Source organism: Tenrec ecaudatus, chromosome 4, assembly GCF_050624435.1.
Source record: "Tenrec ecaudatus isolate mTenEca1 chromosome 4, mTenEca1.hap1, whole genome shotgun sequence".
NCBI classification, from domain to species: Eukaryota; Metazoa; Chordata; class Mammalia; order Afrosoricida; family Tenrecidae; genus Tenrec; species Tenrec ecaudatus.
In genome coordinates, this window is record NC_134533.1 from 17,382,634 (window position 1) to 17,400,893 (window position 18,260).

At 53.5% G+C, this 18,260-nt stretch overlaps 1 protein-coding gene across 1 annotated transcript in view; it reads right to left on the minus strand.

The window, feature by feature from the left end:
- Positions 1-18,260, minus strand: part of P2RX3 (purinergic receptor P2X 3) — a 34,326-nt gene that overhangs the window by 4,218 nt on the left and 11,848 nt on the right. The window contains exons 6-8 of the mRNA XM_075548116.1: positions 18,102-18,179; positions 16,792-16,933; positions 16,026-16,162 (exon numbers count right to left, since the gene is read on the minus strand). Coding sequence (XP_075404231.1) covers positions 16,026-16,162; positions 16,792-16,933; positions 18,102-18,179 — 357 coding nt within the window. The remainder of the gene's footprint in view (positions 1-16,025; positions 16,163-16,791; positions 16,934-18,101; positions 18,180-18,260) is intronic.

Consider the following 18,260-nt stretch of genomic DNA (forward strand, 5'->3'; position numbering starts at 1 on the left):
CCTGCAGCTGACTGTGGGGCTGGGGCAGCACCGGGCAGCGTTCGGGTCTGCTGTACACAGACAGGTCACCTGGCATTGGGCTGGAGGTCATGATGATGACACTGTTAGAAGTCCCCATCATTCTGAAATGCAGAGGCGACTCCGTGATGAGGACACTGAGGAGTCACTTGAGTGGAGAGTGAGGACACTGGCTCCTGATGCTGTGTTTCCAGGAATCAACCTCTAGAAGTTGAATTCCCAGCACCAACACTAACTAGACTTTGACCCTGAGCCATGGCCCTGAGCTTCCTACCCACGGCTTCCAAGTGTCTGACCCACTGCCTTTCCACCCCAGATATACTGAATCCCAAAGGACATTAAGAATCACCAGGGGGTCTTGTTAAAATGTAGCTTCTGATTCAGTATGTGTGGGGTGGAAATGCAAATTCTCAGCAGATGTGGGGGGAAGGGGCAGTCAAACCAGGATGAACCAATTTGAAGCCCTCCAGAGTCAAGGGCTGAGTACTCAGGAAGCAAGTCAAGCACAGATTTGTTTGTGCTTACTTGCTGATTGAGTAGTCAAGGCATGTACGTTTGAAAAGAGGCTTTGATTCCAAAGGTGGATGCTGTGGGAAAATGGGACACTGTTCACTTCAGATGAATCAGGAAACACACGGACATCTGGTTACCTTGCTCACTGGTTACACAGACACTACCCAGAGCCTTAGCTCAGCAGACAGCAGAGGGCCCAGGTTCTAATCTGAAGATGCACCTGGACCAGAGAAGAACCCCACATCTCTCATCTGCGCTACACCAAGCCTGGGCCCTGCTATCCCCCACCCCCAGCCCCCTCAGATCCTCACCTCTCCAGCTTTGGTCTTCTTCACAGAAAATTGGGGTTGGTGAGACTGCCTTGGCCTGGAGCATAAACCCTGCCCCGAAACTGGTCCAGTGTACCTTCCTCGTCTCTTTCCTGCTAGGTACCTCAAGTTCAAGTCATAGCACATGACCCCCTTTCCTGTCGTTCCTGATTGCACTCTGCAGGCTCCCACGTCTGTCCATGCCTTTGTCCATGTCTCCTCCCCTTCTTCACCCTACAAAGTCCTGCTCATCCAGCAGGGCCCGGCTCAGTCATCCACGCTCACTCCTTCAGCATTCCCACAAAGCACATTGGAGCACACCTGCTCTACGCCGGGCCGTGTGCCGAGAGCTGCTATCTGTTGGGGACTTCTGCTCAATAGAGGGCACTAGAGAGTAGAAGTGTCAGTGGGATGGTTAAGTGCTCAGCCGCTAACTGAATGGTCACAGGTTCGAACCCACCAGTCACTTGAAGGGAGACATGTGACAGTCTGCTTCGGTAAAGAGCTGCAGGTTTAGAAGCCCTGTCGGACAGGTGGGTATAGGGCTGGGACACTCTCATAAGAGTGGGGAGAGAGAGAGAGAGAGAGAGAGAGAGAGAGAGAGAGAGAGAGAGAGAGAGAAACTATTACCTCAGTGGTTCTCAACCTGTGGTCGCAACCCCTTTGGGGGTCAAACGACCCTTTCACAGGAGTCACCTGATTCATAATAGTAGCAAAATTACATTTATGAAGTAGCAATGAAAATAATTTTATGGTTAGGAAGGGGGGTCACCACAACATGAGGGACTGTATTAAAGGGCCGTGGCATTAGGAAGGTGGAGAACCACTGTATTAACTGGTCACACACTCCCATCAGAGATGCAGTGGAGAGGAACATTCTTAGAGCACATTTAGCAAAGGCTTTGGACTGTAAGAGGGGCCCTGGTGGCACTGTGGTTACGAGTTGAGCTGCAGTCAGCAAGGTCAGCAGTTCAAAACCACCAGGCACTTGTTGGGAGAATGGTGGGGCTCTCCACTCCAGTGAAGAGCGACAGTCTTGGAAACCCATAGGGGCAGTTCTACCCTGTCCTATAAGGGTGCTAGGAGTCAACATTGACTTGATTGCAGTGAAGTGGGATTGGGGGGGGGGGGTTGTTGATAGTTTTGGATTGTAGGCTCCCGAACTTATTTGGCCAAATATACTCAGCAACACACCCATCCCCCGCCAGCAATTCAAACCGTTTGAGCACCGGTGGTGTAGTGGTTATGAGTTGGGCTGTGATTCTCAAGGTCAGTGGTTCAAAACCACCAGTCACTCCTCAGCAGAAAGATGGAGTTTCTACTCCCTTAAAGAGGTGCCATCTCTGAAACCCACTGGGGAAGTTCTATCCTTTCCTATAGGGTCTCCATGAGTCGGCATTGACTCGATGGCAGTGACTTTGACTATTGTTCATAATCTATTGTTCCAGCGCCCCTTGCCCCCAGAGAGCAGTATCCTCCACTTAAGGAGACACTGTTTTAGACCTAGGCTGGCGGGTGGTCGGTCAAGAAAAGTCCCTGGGTGTCAAATGGTTTATACTTGACGACTAACCCAAAGGCTAGAGGGTTGGACACGGCAATGGGACTACTGAAGAGAGGCCTGGTGATCTGCTGCCATAAGATTATGGCCCAGAAACCCTTTGGAGCCACTCCGCTTGGAGCCAGAACTGGCTTGGTGTGATGGGCTTGCAGGGAGGAGGGGTCAAGGAAGACTTTGGTGTGGAAGTGGTGCTAAAACTCAGACTCGAAGGACAAGGAGCCAGAAGGTAAGAAGGTCGGCGGTGGGGGGGTCGATGTCCAGGCTATGGGAACAGTCTCTCCTCTGGTGGCCCTCGCCCCAGAGAAGACATTGTGCCTCTGAGGAAGCGGAAAGAGGCTTGTTGGTGGGCTGGAGCACCCAGATGCCCAGACATGGCCATGACATGGTAGAGATGTCTGTCCCAGCTAGAGGGTTCGATTCCTTTCTCAGCTCCATCTTCAAAGACTTCATGCTATTGCAGCTTGAAATCGACTCGGGTGGAGTATTTACACCAGGGGAATCGCCAACCACCACATATCAAAGTTATTATTTCCCTTTTGTTTAGTCTTCCCATAGGGCTGGTGTACCTGGGTAGAACTGAGGCTAGACAGCACCTTGGGCTGCCTCTCCTATCGCTGCTGCAGTCTTTATCACATCCGGTTGTAATGAATCGATTGTGTTTCTGCTTTCCCTACTTCGCACAGTCTCTGCCCCAGGCCTTGAGCAGAGCGGACTCCACCGCGAGGAGTGGACTCCATGGGTATTGGGAGAATGAATGAATGACTGTCCGTGACACTCTGCGTCTCCAAGGTTGCCTGTAGTAAAGTTCCCCTCCTCCTGACTGGGTTTTCTCTTGTGTCTCCTAATTCTGCAGGTGCCTGGTTGGTACACGGTGGTAACAGCAACATGCGGTTTCTTTACCAAATAGCAAACATTTAGGTCTGGCAGCTGGCTAGGTGGGAAAGTAGGTGCTATTCCCAAGAATTTCACCCCTGTTGGGGGGGGGAGGAGGGAGCTAGGGAGCGCAGACATGGCATGTGGAGCACTTCCTCCTGGGAAGCACGGGGCAGGAGACTTCTCTACCCATTATTTCATTTGGACCTCAGATCAGTAACACAACCCCCAAGTCCCCAACGGGTTGCCATCAAGTCGATCCCAACGCGTGGTGACCCTGCTCCACAGACTCTTCAAGGCTGGGACCTTTGGACTCCGATGGCCAGGCTTTGCCTCCAAGTGCTTCTGGGTGGGTTCTGCCAAACCTCCGGGTTAGCAGGAGAGTGTTTAACTATCTCCTTCGCCTCCCAAGGCTCCTGCTTGGTTGGCTTTAGGGGCTTTGTAAATGAGACAATCCTGTGCCTGCCCCTTTGAGTTTGTTCCTTGGACCATGGGTCAACTACTTCACCTCTTATAGCCTCGGCCTTTCTTGTCTGTGAAATGGAGAGGCTAGATCACTAGGGCTGTTGAAAAGATTAACTGACAAGCAGACCGAGCACAACCAAAATCAAACCCGACGCACTGCCATCAAATCGATGCCGACTCATAGTGAGCCTGTGGGACAGGGTAGACTTGCCCCCTGGGAGTTTCTGAGACTGACTCTTTACAGGAGAATCAAGCCTCATCTTTTGCCCGCCAAGTGGCTGGTGGTTTCAAACTACTGATCTTGAGGTTAGTCGCCCAACGCATGACCTCTATGCCACGAGAACTCCAGGCTGAGCATCGCGTTCTGCCAGTATAGCTGCCAGACTAAGATGGGCTAGGAAGAAAGGCCTGGAGAGCTAGCTCTACCCAACAACCAGCCACAAAAACCCCAGGGGTCACAATGGAACAGCGTTTGATCTGCAACCGATCAGGGGATGGCAACAGACTGGGCAGTATTTCCTTCTCTTGGGCCTGGGGTCATCAAGAGCCTGGATTGACGGACAGCACCTAATATCAACAGTTGACCATTGGGCAGCGCTGTCCCCATCCTCCAGATGGGAAGAGCCAGGTCTCAGAGAAGCAGGGGAGCCTGGCCAGCACGGGGCGCAGCTGGGCTCTGAACTGGTGCTTCTTGAGTGTTTGCATCTGGTCCAGCTGCTCTCCGCTGCTTCCCGGGAGGGGCCAGAGGAGCTTCTTTGCAGGCCTGGCGGGCAGGGAGCTTGTTAAGCATGTGCCCGTGAAAGCACTGCAGCTGTGGAGGGAAGTGTGACTGTGGCAGGAGAGAACAGAGCTGGGGAGGGAGGAAGACCCTGGTGGCCGGGCAGGCCTGGAGCCGTCCGGTGACTGAGCCCCGGTCTGGAGTAAAGTGAGGTGGATGCCCTAGTGGGCCCTGACTCCCCACCTTTCACCACTGCAGCCTGGCCTGATCCCTTCCCCTGTGAGGAGGAGTCACGGTGGCACTCTGGTTAAGCTCACCAGGAGGCAGGCAGTTTGAATTCACCGTGAGTCTGCAGGAGAAAGCTGGCCCTGTGCTTTCGTAAAGATTCCTCACCTACTGGTTCTGAAGCAGACACGTCGATCCTGTAGGGCAGAGTAGAACTGCCCCCAGGGGGTTCCCAAGCTGTAACCTTTATGGGAGCGGATCACATCTTTCTCCCATGGAGCCGCTGGTCTGGTCAGGGTGGAAACCCTGACCTTCTGGTTAACAGTTAAGCGCTTTAACTACTGTGCCCCAGCTTAGAAACCCTAATGGGACAATGCCACTCTGTCCTAGAGGGTTACTGTGAGTTTCAACAGACTAGACTTAAGGGCCCCCTCTGGCAGGCACCGGGAGAGGGCGAGAAGGAGAAGGTGGGATCTTGTCCGCCTCCTGCCTGCCAGAGCTCTGCCGTAGCCCTGTCTGACTGTGGCCGCTGCCCTGCCAGGGACCCCAGGCCTCGCCTGGGCTTCCAGCCTCTGCTGAGGCCGCAGGTCTGAGGGTGGTAACGGCTTTGGACTGTTAGGCCCCAGCGACCTCAACTTCCCTACTGCTGCTGTGCAAAAGGAGCCCTCGTGGCACAGTGGGTGACACCTCGGCCTGTTCACCGCATGGTCAGCAGTTCAAACCCACCAGCCACTCCTTGGGACAAAGATGAGGCTTTCCACTCCTGTGAAGATTTACAGTCTCAGGGTCCCCCGCCGGTGGCAGTTCTCCTCTGCCCTGTAAAAGGGTCAGTGTGAGTCAGAATCAGTTAGATGGCAGTGAGTTGGGGGCTTGTTGGTGTGGGCTTTCTTGTTGTGTATATTAGTCCGCAAGCCCAAGTGGGTCCTTGACCAAGACACCCAGCCTGTGACCAGGACACTCCTGGTGCAGGACCAAACCGAACAGCGCTGAGCTGATGTGTGTGTGTGTGTGTGTGTGTGTGTGTGCGTGTTTCTCATGCCACAAGCAACAGGGGATAAAGAATGAGTAGGTACAGACGTCCATTACCATAATAAATCATTCGTCGGGTGTGTTTCTGCAGGGCAGGGCTGAAGCTCCGTCCCGAGTGAGAGGGCTATCAATAATAGTGCCTGCTTCAGCAGCCCGTCTCCAGCCCACCCCAGACGCCCTCACGCATCAGTTCACTTTCGGGACTCCCAGGGGACTTAGTGATGGGTGCGTTCAACCAGCCCACTTCACAAAGGAGGAAACTGAGGTCAAAACCACACTGAGCATGTGTGGAGAGGCCTGAACATGACACCTGGGCATCCAGGTCTCCTCTGCTTCATCTCGGTGATGCCACACTTGGCCCAGCACAATAAAAATGACAACCCCTTCAGCAGCCACGTGGGGTCAAACGCTGGTGACCAAGCAGGACCCAGGAGAATGGCTCACAGGGCTTCCTGGGCCAGGCAGCATTACAGAAGCAGGGTGCCACACCCTTCTCCCAGGGAGCAGTGGGTGGGCCACACTGCTGGCCTTGCAGTGAGCGGCCCAGTGCTTAACCCACTGTGCCACTAGGGATCCTCTACCAGGGGCTGCAAAAAGCGTGTGGAAATTGTCCATGAGTTGTCCTGTAGCTGTGTGTGTGTGTGTGTGTGTGTGTGTGTGTAAGCATTTTTGGTATTTGGATTTAGGTTTTTCATTTCCACTAAATTCAGAATTTCTTGAACATCAGGACTGTCTAGGTCATCTCTCCGTCAGCCACAAAGCTCAGTGTGAGATCTGGAAGCTGACAGAGAGACCTTCAAAACCCTGCTCACACTGTCCCCCAGGGGTTTGCAGCCACTCCCTGGATGCCTCCAGTGGAGGGAGGCTCACTACCTGTAGGAGCGACGCCCAAGGTTCCCTCCAGGCGGCCCCTCACTGGGTGGACAGGTCGGTAAGGGTTCGCTGAATGGGGGCGAGTTTTTACCACATAAATCCCTTGACTGCGCCCAGGCATCTGCTTCACGAGGATCCTCCCTCCCTCCTGAGAGCTGCAAAACTTCCTGCCGACAAGCGGGGACGCGGAGCTGTCAGAGCAGCAGGGAAAACAGCAGCAAACTCGCAAGATCTGGGTTTCACGTGCAAGGGAACACTCGGGCCTGGGAACTGGTTTCTCAGCAAAGGAGGAGGTGTTCTCAGCAAGGCCTTCGCCTGGCGGGAAGCTGTTCTGCCAGGGGAAACGCATGTTCACATTTGGTTTCCAGCCGCTCGGGGAAGACCGCCAGGCAGAAAAAGACCACCTGGCAGCCTCCTGGCCCCAAGGTTGGCTTAGCGCACCCTGAGCGTGGGGCCTAAAGCTATTGCTCAGCCGCTCATAGCAGAATCTGCCCACAGACATGGTGAAGCGCTCTGCTCAACTACTAGCCAAAAGGATGGTGGTTCGAACGTACCCAGAGGTGCCTCGGAAGATAGGCCTGCCAATCTGGTTCCCAAAGTTCACTGTCTGGAAACTCCTGTGGAACACCCTTCTACTCTGCCCCGTGGCGGTTGCCATGTCAGCAACAAACTGGCCACCACCGCCCTGACTGCCAGCGGCCCGCAGTACACCGCGGTGACGTGTGGGTTGCTGTGATCTTGGAAACGATGCCAGTGGTGTTTCCAAGGCCAGCAGGGCTCACCCGTGGTGGACGGGATTCAGCCGTGCCTCCAGACCAAGACTAGGAAGAAAGGCCTGCCAATCACTTCCAAAACACTAGCCAGGGAAGACCTTATGGGTCACAAGAGACTACTGTCGGATACAGAGCTGGAGGGTGAGCTTCCAGGGTGGGAGAGCAAGTCGAGAACGGACTCAAGGGTGTCGGCTGCCATAGGGATGAGGCAGCACCAGCGTGGCCTCACTTGACACCAGCAATCATCCTCGGAGGCAAATGTTCGACATGGTTTGCTGTTGATTTAAACAAACAAAGCAAGAAACGGGCAACAGGCCCTGAGGTCTCTGCTCGTGGCAATGATCTTTTTCTTAGCCTCTGTTTCTTCATCTGTAAAAGGGGGTCGCCATCCTCGATATGCCCACACTCTGGGACTTGGCTTTGAATCCTGGCACCAGCACTGTGAGTCCCTTCTGAGGGCCATTGAGATCACCCACGCAGAGACTTTGCTGCGTCCTTGGATGCCTGCTCAGTGCTCAGAGAGTGCTGGCCACTGGTTGCAATGCTGGTGGAGTGAGGACAGAAAGCCCAGGACAAGTGTGACTGCCACCGCCACCCCCAGGGGCCGGAGGGTTGGCCCTGACTCCTGGTCATCCCATGTACATCAGAGGAGAGCTGTGCTCTGTAGGGTTCTCCTAGCAGATTTTTCTGAAGCAAGTGGCCAGACCTTTCTTTGGAGGTGCCTCTGGGTGGGCTCCAACCTCTAACTCCACAGCTAGCCGCTGAGCTCATGAGCTGTGTTCCCACCACTGGAGTCTCCAACAGCTACAACGAGCTGGGTGGATTCAGGATCTCTCTCTCTCTCTCTCTCTCTCTCTCTCTCTCTCTCTCTCTCTCTCTCTCTCACACACACACACACACCCCACTCTTGGTTTCTGTAGCAGGTGTGCAGAGGAGGGGTGGGTCAGGGACGATTCAAGCCAATGAGCCTCATGGGAGTTATAGAGCGTGTGGAAACGGTGGGAATGGCTCCTTAGGAAAACACCCATCGGAAGGCTTTTGGAAGGAGAGAAAATCCAGATTGCAGGAAGAACGATCAAAGCACTTGGGCTCTGTCACTTGGCCTCAGATCCTGCTGATCTGCACAAGCTTTGCATGGAGGCAGGACCGGCGCCAACCTCCCTGGCTTCGAGCGAGCTGCTGCGGTGGGTACATTTCCAGCACCAGCCATCACGAGAAACACCTTCGGCACGAGGACGATCTAGCAGCTGCCCTGGTGTTCTCATCCCAGATACCACGAGGCGACCCAACCCAGCAGCGATGCAAAGCTGTGCTTGCCGGGGAGTCTCGGAGACTCGGGAAACTGGGCCGCTTCTCTCCCTTCTCTTCAGTAACCATCACCCGGTATTGCTCTTACCACTACTCCTCCCAACCCCACCCACCCCTTTTCTTTTCTCGCCAGCAACACCGTGATGATGGAAGGTGTGTTGGGAGCGATGGTTCTGGACCAGGTCCTGGGGATTGCATCCTGATTTGTCTCTCAACAGACTGTGTCATCTTGGCCAAGTGGGTTATGCCTTGGGCTGCTAACTTCAAGGTCAGCAGTTCGAACCCACCAGTTACCCCCATGGGAGAGAGACGAGGCTTTGGAATCCCATAAAGATTTGTAATCTTGGAAACCCACAGGGCCGGGGCTTTCTGTCCTTATGGGGTCGCTGTGAATCTGAATCTACTCGATGGCAGTGAGCTTGGCTGTTTGGTTTGCTTGTTTGGTTTTGGTGTGATGCCAGTGGAAGATAGAGGAGGCTTTCTGCTTTCCTAAAGATCCACAGTGCTGCTCTGTCCTCCAGGGTTGCTATGAGACAGAACTGACTTGATGACAGTGAGTTCTTTGGCTTGACCTGCTGTCGTGGAACCCTGGTGGGGTCGTGGGTTACGCTAGACTCAAAATGAGCAGTTCGAATCCACCAGCTGCTCCAAGGGAGAAAGATTAGACTCTCTGTTTTAAAGATGTATAGTCCTGGAAACTTTAAGGAGCAGTCCTACTTTATCCTGTCGGGCCACTAAGTGTCGGAATTGACCGGGCGGCAGTGTGTTTGGTTTTGACTCATGTACTCTTCAGTTGACGCTGACTCATAGCACCCCTAGAGGGTTGGAGTGGAACTGCCCCATCGGGTTTCCAGGCTGTAATCTTCTGGAACTCTAGTGGCATTGGGTGGCCAACCACAAGGTTGTTGGAAGCCACCAGCCGCTCCATGGGAGAAACACGAAACTTTCTGCCCCCATAAAGAAGTATTGACACATTGGAATTACGCTGCTGGCAAAGAATACTGAAAGTACCACGGACTGCCAGAAGAACCAACAAGCCTGTCTTGGAAGAAGTCCAGACACATGCTCCTGAGAAGCAAGGATGGCAAGACTTCATCTCACCTACCTTGAGTATGTTACCAGGGAGGCCAGTCCCTGGAGAAGCATCGTGGTAGCCTGCGTGGTGAAGCAGAGGGGCAGCCAAAAAGAGGAAGGCCCTCAAGATGGATTGACACAGCGACAAGGGGCTCAAACATGCGGACCGTTGTGCAGTGGCACAGACCAGGTGGCGGTTCCTTCTGTGGGCGCTATGAATAGGGGTGCTAAGAATCAGAGCCGATTCAATGGCACCTAGCAACAACGAAATCGACGGCCTGCGAAACCCACGGGGGCAGGTCTACTCGGTCCTCCTGGGTTGCCAAGAGTCAGAAACAACTCACCATTGGTTATGAGTTAGGCTGCTAACTCAAAGTCAGAACTGAGTCCATAGCAGTGAGATTGGACATTGTTGACGAGGCAGAAAGCCTCATGGTTCTCCTTTGCAGTGGCTGTTAGAGTTGAACCACCACCCTCGAGGTCAGCAGCCCACTGTGTAGTGAGTAACCCACTGCTCCCATCACCAGGGCTCATTCCCTTTGAAACAGCCCCTTCAGCAAACGCTTCTCGAATCCCCCAATTTGAATACGCCATCTGTTTCCTACTGGTACCCTGACTGAAGAAGTATTTTTAATCTGTCATTGCACCGTTTCTGCCTGTGCACGCACACACAATCACACATACACCCGTCCATACTAACTCACAAACATTCACACTCAGATGTTCACACCACACCCACTTACTGACACACAACACACACATGTGCTCTCAAGCTCACTCAGCCTCACACACTCATTCACATTCACCCATCCGCACCCGCTAAACCACACACACACACACACACACACACACACACACACACACACACACACATCCTCTCTCTCTGTCTCCCCCTACTGTCAGCTTCCAACACCGGGGGAGATGCAGGAATCCCTCTGTTGGAGTCTTGTTCTGAGAACCCAGTCTGTCTCATGCAGGAGTCCCTCACACGGGGACAGAAGCCCCCGCATCTAAGCTGCAGATCCTGCCTCCTGCTGCTGGGGGCACCTTCCCCTGGGTGCCGCTGACTTGGCACTCGTGCCAGGGCTTGATTTTAGAACAGAGGCCCCTGGTGGGTTAAACGCTGCTCTACCACCTGCAGTATTGGCAGGTGGGGCCCACCCACCACTCTGCTGGAGAAAGAACCAATCTGCCTCCTTCAAGGCTGTCAGCCACAGAAACCCCAGGGCCCAGCGACTCTGTCTGACCCGTTGCTAGGAGCCAGCATGGACTGGGCAGCAGTGGGCCTTCGGGGCACCTTGGCCACCACAAATCCAGGCCTCCCTAACAACTACACTCCCAAAGGGTTTGGAGAGGAGCGTCACATAGACACTGCATGGACTGGCCATGGGGTCTTGGTGGCACTTCGGGTAGGCGCTGGGCTGCCAACAGCAACGTCGGGGGCTCCGACTCCCCAGCCACTCCTCCATTGGCCCTGGAAGCCCTGCAGGGTTGCCGGGAGTCGGAGTCCACTGGGTGGCAGTGGGTTTGTTTGGGGAGAGGGGAGTCTCCCGCCGGGCAGAATACACCAAGTGAAAATAAAATCTTTCTGCCAAATTCTTGGTGTGGTGGGGCGCAGACTCCTTCAGAAGACCACATAGGATGACTAATTTAAATGGGCACTACCAGGGACCCGGGTGGAGTTGGAGAGAGAAACGTTTTGGCTTGGTAAGAGGTCACCTTCCTGATAACGGGAGCCATCTGGTCAGTGGTGATCGAGGCCCCATGCCAGAGGGCAGGCAGGAGTGACCTCTAAGGGCACTCTAACCTACATCCAGGACCTTGGGCATGCCACCTCCCCCTTTGGAGGTCTGCAGGATGACACCTTCGCTCCAGGAGTCTCTGAGGGGCCTTGATCAGCTCTCAGTTCTCTGTCTGAAGTCAGGGAGCTGTAAAAAAAGTCAGGGTATTTGGAGAGGAGCTGTATAGCTGCCTCTGGATGCCCGAACTTACAGGTTAAAACACGGCCGAATCTTGGCCGGGTAATTCCAGTCCCGCCAGTGTGAAACAGCAGTCATGGGGCCATCAGCATGGGGCTCCATCGGAAAGGAAGAAGCAAGGGGATTTGTCTGGGGGACAAAAGGCCAGGCTTTCGGTTGGGCCTCCAAGCCCAAACCCAAACTCATGGCCGTCGCGTCGGTGCTGACTCATAGCAACCTTACACATAGGTGTATAGGACAAGGTAGAAGGACCTCTGTGAGTTTCTGAGACCGTAACTCTTTAGAGCAGGAGAAAGTCGTGTCTCTCTCCCAAGAGAGAGTGGATCCTGTGGATCACAGGGACTTTGTTTTCTAAATGGGAGCAAGAGTATCGACTGTTTAGGGGTGTGTGTATGTGTGTGTGTGTGTGTGTGTATGTGTGTGTGTTTCCTGAGGGTTAATACACCTGACTCTACTTAGCCTTCCAACTTGGGGTGGAGAGCATCCAAGCACAGGCGTGTGAACCCAGGCTCCCACGCTCACTCACCAGGTGACCTGGAAAAACTCATTTCACCAGGTAAGCCTCAGTGTTGGCATCTGCGAAGTGGGCGCGTGGCAGTGCCGGCTGCCTTTCGGGTTGGTGCAGAGCACACACGAAGCAAGGCGCACACAGAGCTTTGCACACAGACTGCCCTCAGCCCTGAGTAGCAGGTACAGCTGCTGTGTGGGCTTCTACAGGGCAGCCCAGAGGATGTGGAGTCACAGAGATGGCGCTGGCGCCGAGCCGGGTTTGTGAGACTTTGTCTCTAACTGGAGGCTGCAGAGCGAGGCCTGATGACGGGAAGGGTGTAGAGCTAGCCGCTTGAAGGCTCTACGAGGTTGGTGGACAGAGGCCTCTGCTTGTCGTTGTTGCTGGCTGCACAGGACACAAACTGCTGCCCGGTCCTGTGTCAGCCCGTGTTGGACTGTTGGGATCTGTTGGTTTCTCCGTAGTTGCTTTGCAAAGCGGCTCACCAGGCCGTCCTTCCTAGTCTGTCTTCATGCGGACTCCACTGAACCCTGCTCACTGTCATCCAAAAATAAATAAAAACCCACTGCCATTGTGTCCGTTCGACTCCCAGGGACTCTCGGGCGGCGTGAAGGCTTCTGCTGGGAGACTGGTGGTGGTTCCACTTGAGCTGTGTTGGTTGGGACTCAAACCTAGGTTTCCCAGACGGAAGGCAAAAGCCCTGCCCCGGAGCCTTTCCTGTGGACGTCAGATAGTCCTGCACGCCAGCGTTATTCCTTGGGCCTTGGAAGCACTGTTGATATCTATGGACCAAGTAGCTTCAGACATTGGTCTGGGGGGCTTGGCCGAGGGTCTTAAAGGGGGCCTCCGCCTTTCAGTAAATTACACTGGTGGGGTTCTCAGAGGTCGGGGGCTTCTGTCTTCTCTAGCTCCCTTGGACCAGCCACGTTTTTGTCTTTGAGCAGGTCTGTCTTTTGACCTGCTGTGCCTGGGACACAGGCGAGGGGAAGGGGCCGCCACAGCACCCTACAGTGGAGATAAAACACCCCAAGCAATTCTTTGACACGAAAGCCTTTGTGCTAAAACTGCATGACAGCAATCATTGGGGGGGGGGGGCGGGCGATGTGTGTGTGTGTGGGGGGGGTCTTCATGATATTCTTCAAACACTTTGCTGCCACATGAGTTGTCTGGAGGCCTGAAGAATTGCCAACGATCCGAGCGACGTTATGAAGATGAAGACTTACCTTTTGAATCATGAGACTTATTAACATACTCCTATTTTAAGCCGCCATACGACTATCCTTTGTATTGATTTCAGTGGGATCCACCGACTGAATAAACATGCCAATTTCTGCCAGGGAGCCAAACAGTATTTTTAACCTACTTTAAAATATGTGTTGTTTCCTATGGGTTTTTTTTTTAAGTTTGGAGTTGACTATGAAAGCATTTTCAATTTTTAAACCTTCTTCTCTCCAGGGAGCACGCACAGACATTTTGAACGATTAAACATAAAGCTGAATGGGGTGGGCCATTCTTTTGGAAAGCTGCAAATCAAAATGGAAAGAAGGCGACGTGGTGATGCGTGCTGTTGGACATCATTCCGTGGCCAGACAACACTACAATGAAGGGGGCCATGAGACAAGAGACATCTGAGTAGACGTTCTTTGAATGCGGAATGAGAATGAATTCTTATATGGATTCCACTCTCCTACATCCCTGCCACTGTCTATTCACCTGTTTAGTGTATAATGTTGTGTAGTTCATCATCGGCATGCCAGAAATGGCTGTGTTTTCAAAAAGGAAGGGAAGAAAACCAGACAGACAGCAGGAGCTTTTCATTCCCTGGTTCATAGATTCTTCAGATCGCAATAGGCGCCCTTGGTGGCCTTGTGGTTATACACTGGGCTGTGGTCCCCTAGGTCAGCAGTTTGATACCACCAGCTGCTCCAAGGGAGCACATGGAAAAAACCAGCTGCAGTCTCAGAAACTCACAGGAGCAGCCCTACCCTGTTCTACAGGGTCCCTGTGAGTCAGCACCCACTCGAAGGCAGTGAGAGGTAGGATAACGATGATGTGATCCCATTTCATGAGAGTCTCTGGGTGGGGCCAACAGGTTGGCCATTTGAGTCAAACCAGGGGTGCCCTGGAAGAAAGGCCTGGTGATCTACTTTGAAAAACTAGCCACTGAAAACCCTGCCGAGCACATTCTACTCTAGCTCTCACACATCATGCGCTCGGACCATTCAAGGGCAGCTGCTGTTGAACATTCTGCCATCGAGCTGATTCAGTCTCCTAGCCAGCCTGTAGGACAGAGTACAACCGCCTCTGCGGGCACCTGAGACTGTCAATCTTTGGGGGAGTAGAAAACCGGGACTTTCTCCTGTGGAGTGGCCGGGTGTTTCCAACTGCTGAATATCATGTCCTAGAAATGGAAATGAGGGTGGGGGAAGGGTTGCTTGCTCCTGGATGTTCAGCTGGTTTAAAATAATTTCTCCTCTCCCCTGTTTTTTTTTAATCTCTTTCCCTTCTGAGATAGTTAATGTTTATTGTGCCAACCTAGCTGATAAACGCATGTGGGGTTAATTGAAGGGCGGAGGGATAAATGGCTTGGGGAGCCTTGCCTTTCAAGTTCTTAGGTCTCTTGTGTTGTGATGGTCAGACCAGGGTGCAGCTGCCTTAGCCAGTTCCCTGCTTCAGCTGGCAAGGCTCACATCCTGCAAGACGTCCCTGAAGAAAAGCCACATGGACCTACCCCGATAGAGCCCTGGTGGTGGGGGGTGGGGGTGGGGTGGGGGGCTGGAGCACCCGTGTGGAGACCCCTGACAGCGCTGAGATGCTTACATGTTTACTGATTTGGCTTTCCTCCTGCAGTCGGCATCATTGTGTCTGTTTTGTGAGATGGAGGAGGACTTTGTGGATTGGTGTCGGACATATGGGTTAACGTTGGACTTGTGGGCTTGGGCAGCACTGGGTTGGATGTTTTCTTGATGCTCACATAACCTTTATATAAAACTCTTTCTTACACGTGAGTTTCTGTGGATTTGTTTCTCTAAAGTACCCAGACTCACACACCTCCTTCCAGTGGGAAAACAACCACCACGGAACCCACAAAGATCCCCTTCACCTCAGGCCCTTAGGAATAGCAGTGAGGTGAGTTTTGAGGACTGGCTTGAGCTCTGCGTGGCAAGCATTGAAGAAGAACCAATGGCCATCATCCTCATCATTATTTTTGAGTCAGACGAAATTGGCTCCATTAGGAGCCAATCGCTGCTCTTGGGTCAATTCTGACTCATAGCTGATCTTACAGGGCAGAGTAGGACTGCTCTGTAGGCTTGCCAAGGCTGTAAATCTTTATACAAACAGATCGCACGTCTTTCTCCTGTGGAGCAGCCGGTGGATTCGAACCACTAATTTTTTGCTTGGCAGCCAGGCACTAGGCACTTTAACCACCATGCCACTAGGACTCCTTGGTTATAGACAGAAACATGTAATCACCATTTTTCAAAATAGTATCCGTTATTGCACTTACTTTGTGGAGCAAGAATCTGCACAAAATCCAGGCACGGGGGAGGGAATGGGGTCATCTGAGAGGGACTCAGGATGTGACAGCTTCAGAACCAGGTCTGACAATGGGGATCCAGAATCACAGCACACCAACATCTCAGGAGACCCTGGCCATCTGAGCTGACTTCCAGCCAGAGAGGCTGTATTGGGCACACACCTGGTGATGGGGGAACCTGGGCCTTTCCTTCCCAATATGCACTGCAGGCTGAGACACCAAGCCCTTCCTCTGAATCCGATGTCCCAGGGAGCCTGGGGCTTACCTGAAGTTGTAGCCTGGGGAGAGGCTGCTCTTCTGAGAAACGCCATCAAGCCGGGTGAAGGTGTACTTGGGGATGCATTGGTCCCAGGTCTTGTCCAAGTCGCATACCCAGCCGATCTTTATGCCCAGGACTCCACCCTGAAGACAGTAGCAGAGGTGAGCATCCCGCAGAGCTCCGACCCACAGCCTGCCGGCAGAGGCCTGAGGTGGGGGTGGGGGCACGACTGGCCATTTCTCGCCATTTTCCAAGTGGAGGACTGAGGTGGGGAGGAAGACAAGTGACTTGTCCTGCGTTGCTAGGTGAAGACGTTTGGAGTTAAGGTGGAACCCCTTAAGTGCATGTAACACAGGAGAGTGGCCAGAGACCTACTTGTCCCCCATCTGGGCGGTGAAGCCTGCAGGTGAAGAGCAGGGGTTGGGGGGGCGGGAAACTGAGGTTTGAGGGGTAGGGATTGGGAGAAACAAGACCACTCAGGGCAGGGAAAAACTCAAAAGGTAAACACACTGCCACAAGTCTGTTCTGACCCATCGTGACCCTGTAGAGCAGAGCGTGAACTGTTGCTAGGTGTCTTTGGTTGGGGGGCTGTAAATCTTTTGGGGAGCAGGTAGGCAGAATTCAGGCACAAAGCCAGTTGCAGGCATGGGATGGCCCCACCAGATGGCGCTGCTTCACTGTACCTCCCCCCTGTCCTGGGTATCCCTGTCCTGGGTAGCCCTTCTTCCTGCCCCCAATTTCCGCAAAAGGCTGCGTGCGCCCGTGTCCTCACCGTGCTGGCCAGTTTGGCAAAATCCTGCCCTGCAAACTTGACCACATCCCCCACCCGCAAGATGGGGCAGAAAGGTGCCTTGTCGGGGTGGAAGCGGCACGTCTTCAAATCAGCAGCTGTCAGGTTGGGAAGGAGGTTTCCCCTGTGGAGAGAGGCCCGGGGGTTAATGCCCAGCCCAAATCTAACACACACCCAACACAAACACACAAACAAGCAGGCAAGCAGGAAGCCGGCTGCAGCCCACGGTGACCTTGTGTGTGTGTGTGCAGAGAGACAGGGTGCCACAGGGCTTTCTTGGGGTGGCCTTTAGGAAGCAGATCGCCAAGCCTCTTCCAAGGAACCACTAACTGGCACTAACTGGAACCACTAACCTTGCAGCTAGTAGCCCATTCAATCCCCTCCCCTTCTCAAAAAGGAAAAGAAAAAAACCGTGTTGCAGGGAGTCAATTTTGACTCGTGGTCCCCCATGGAGCAGAGCAGAACAGCCCCATAAGTTTTCCTGAGTTGTCATTTTTTAAAAAACATTTTATTAGGGACTCATACAACTCTTATCACAATCCATACATATACATACATCAGTTTATAAAGCGCATCTGTGCATTCTTTGCCCTAATCCTTTTCAAAGCATTTGCTCTCCACTGATGGGCTGTCATTTTTGGGGGGGGGCTGTCATTTTTATGGACTCTGTAATCTTGATGGAATCTCTAAGGACCTTACTTTTGCACTTCCCCTGGGTGGGTTTGAACCTGCAACCTGTGGGTTGGTCTTGATGCAAACCTCTTGAATCACCCAGGGAGCGCCAACAGGAAGGCAGCCCAGACAGACGCACGTGTTGCCTCAGCGGGTTGGTTTTTTTTTCTCCCTCAGGACTCCCCATGCCCAGACAGGCATTGTCATCCTCTACCCAACAAAAGGGGGATCTGTGTCCACACCTAATCTCCAGCTCCTAGGCCAGGGGCTGCAGGCGGTGGAGCTCCCCCACCCACCACCCAGTGCCCGGCACTGTGGCTTGCACACAGCCAGTGCCCTCCGAGTCAGCGGTGAATGACTGAGTCAATGAAGGCAGCAGGCTGGCAGAGAGAACAGCATTTGGTGAGTGGAGAGTAAGCGGATGGGCCTCTGGGGGTGTCCTGGGTCTCAGGCTCACATGTAAGCTGTTCCCAAGTTTTGAGCCCCAAAATGGCCCTGAGGACCTCCTGGGGGCCAGGGTGGGGTCAGGGGAACCCTGGGGGGGGCCCTCTTCTGAAGAACAAGCAGGTAGGAGCGCTGCCTCTTGGCTCGAGGGAGGGAGGGAGGAAGAGAAGACTCACTTCTCAAAGTTGAAGAGAGGGAAGCGGATGCTGTTCTTGATGAAAATGGTGAAGTTCTCGGCTTCCATCATGACCGGCCTGGAGGGAGAGCAGAGGCTTGCGCTCCTTGGGACCATGAGGAGGGAAACAGGGCCACCATTCCTGGTGGAAATCTCCCCA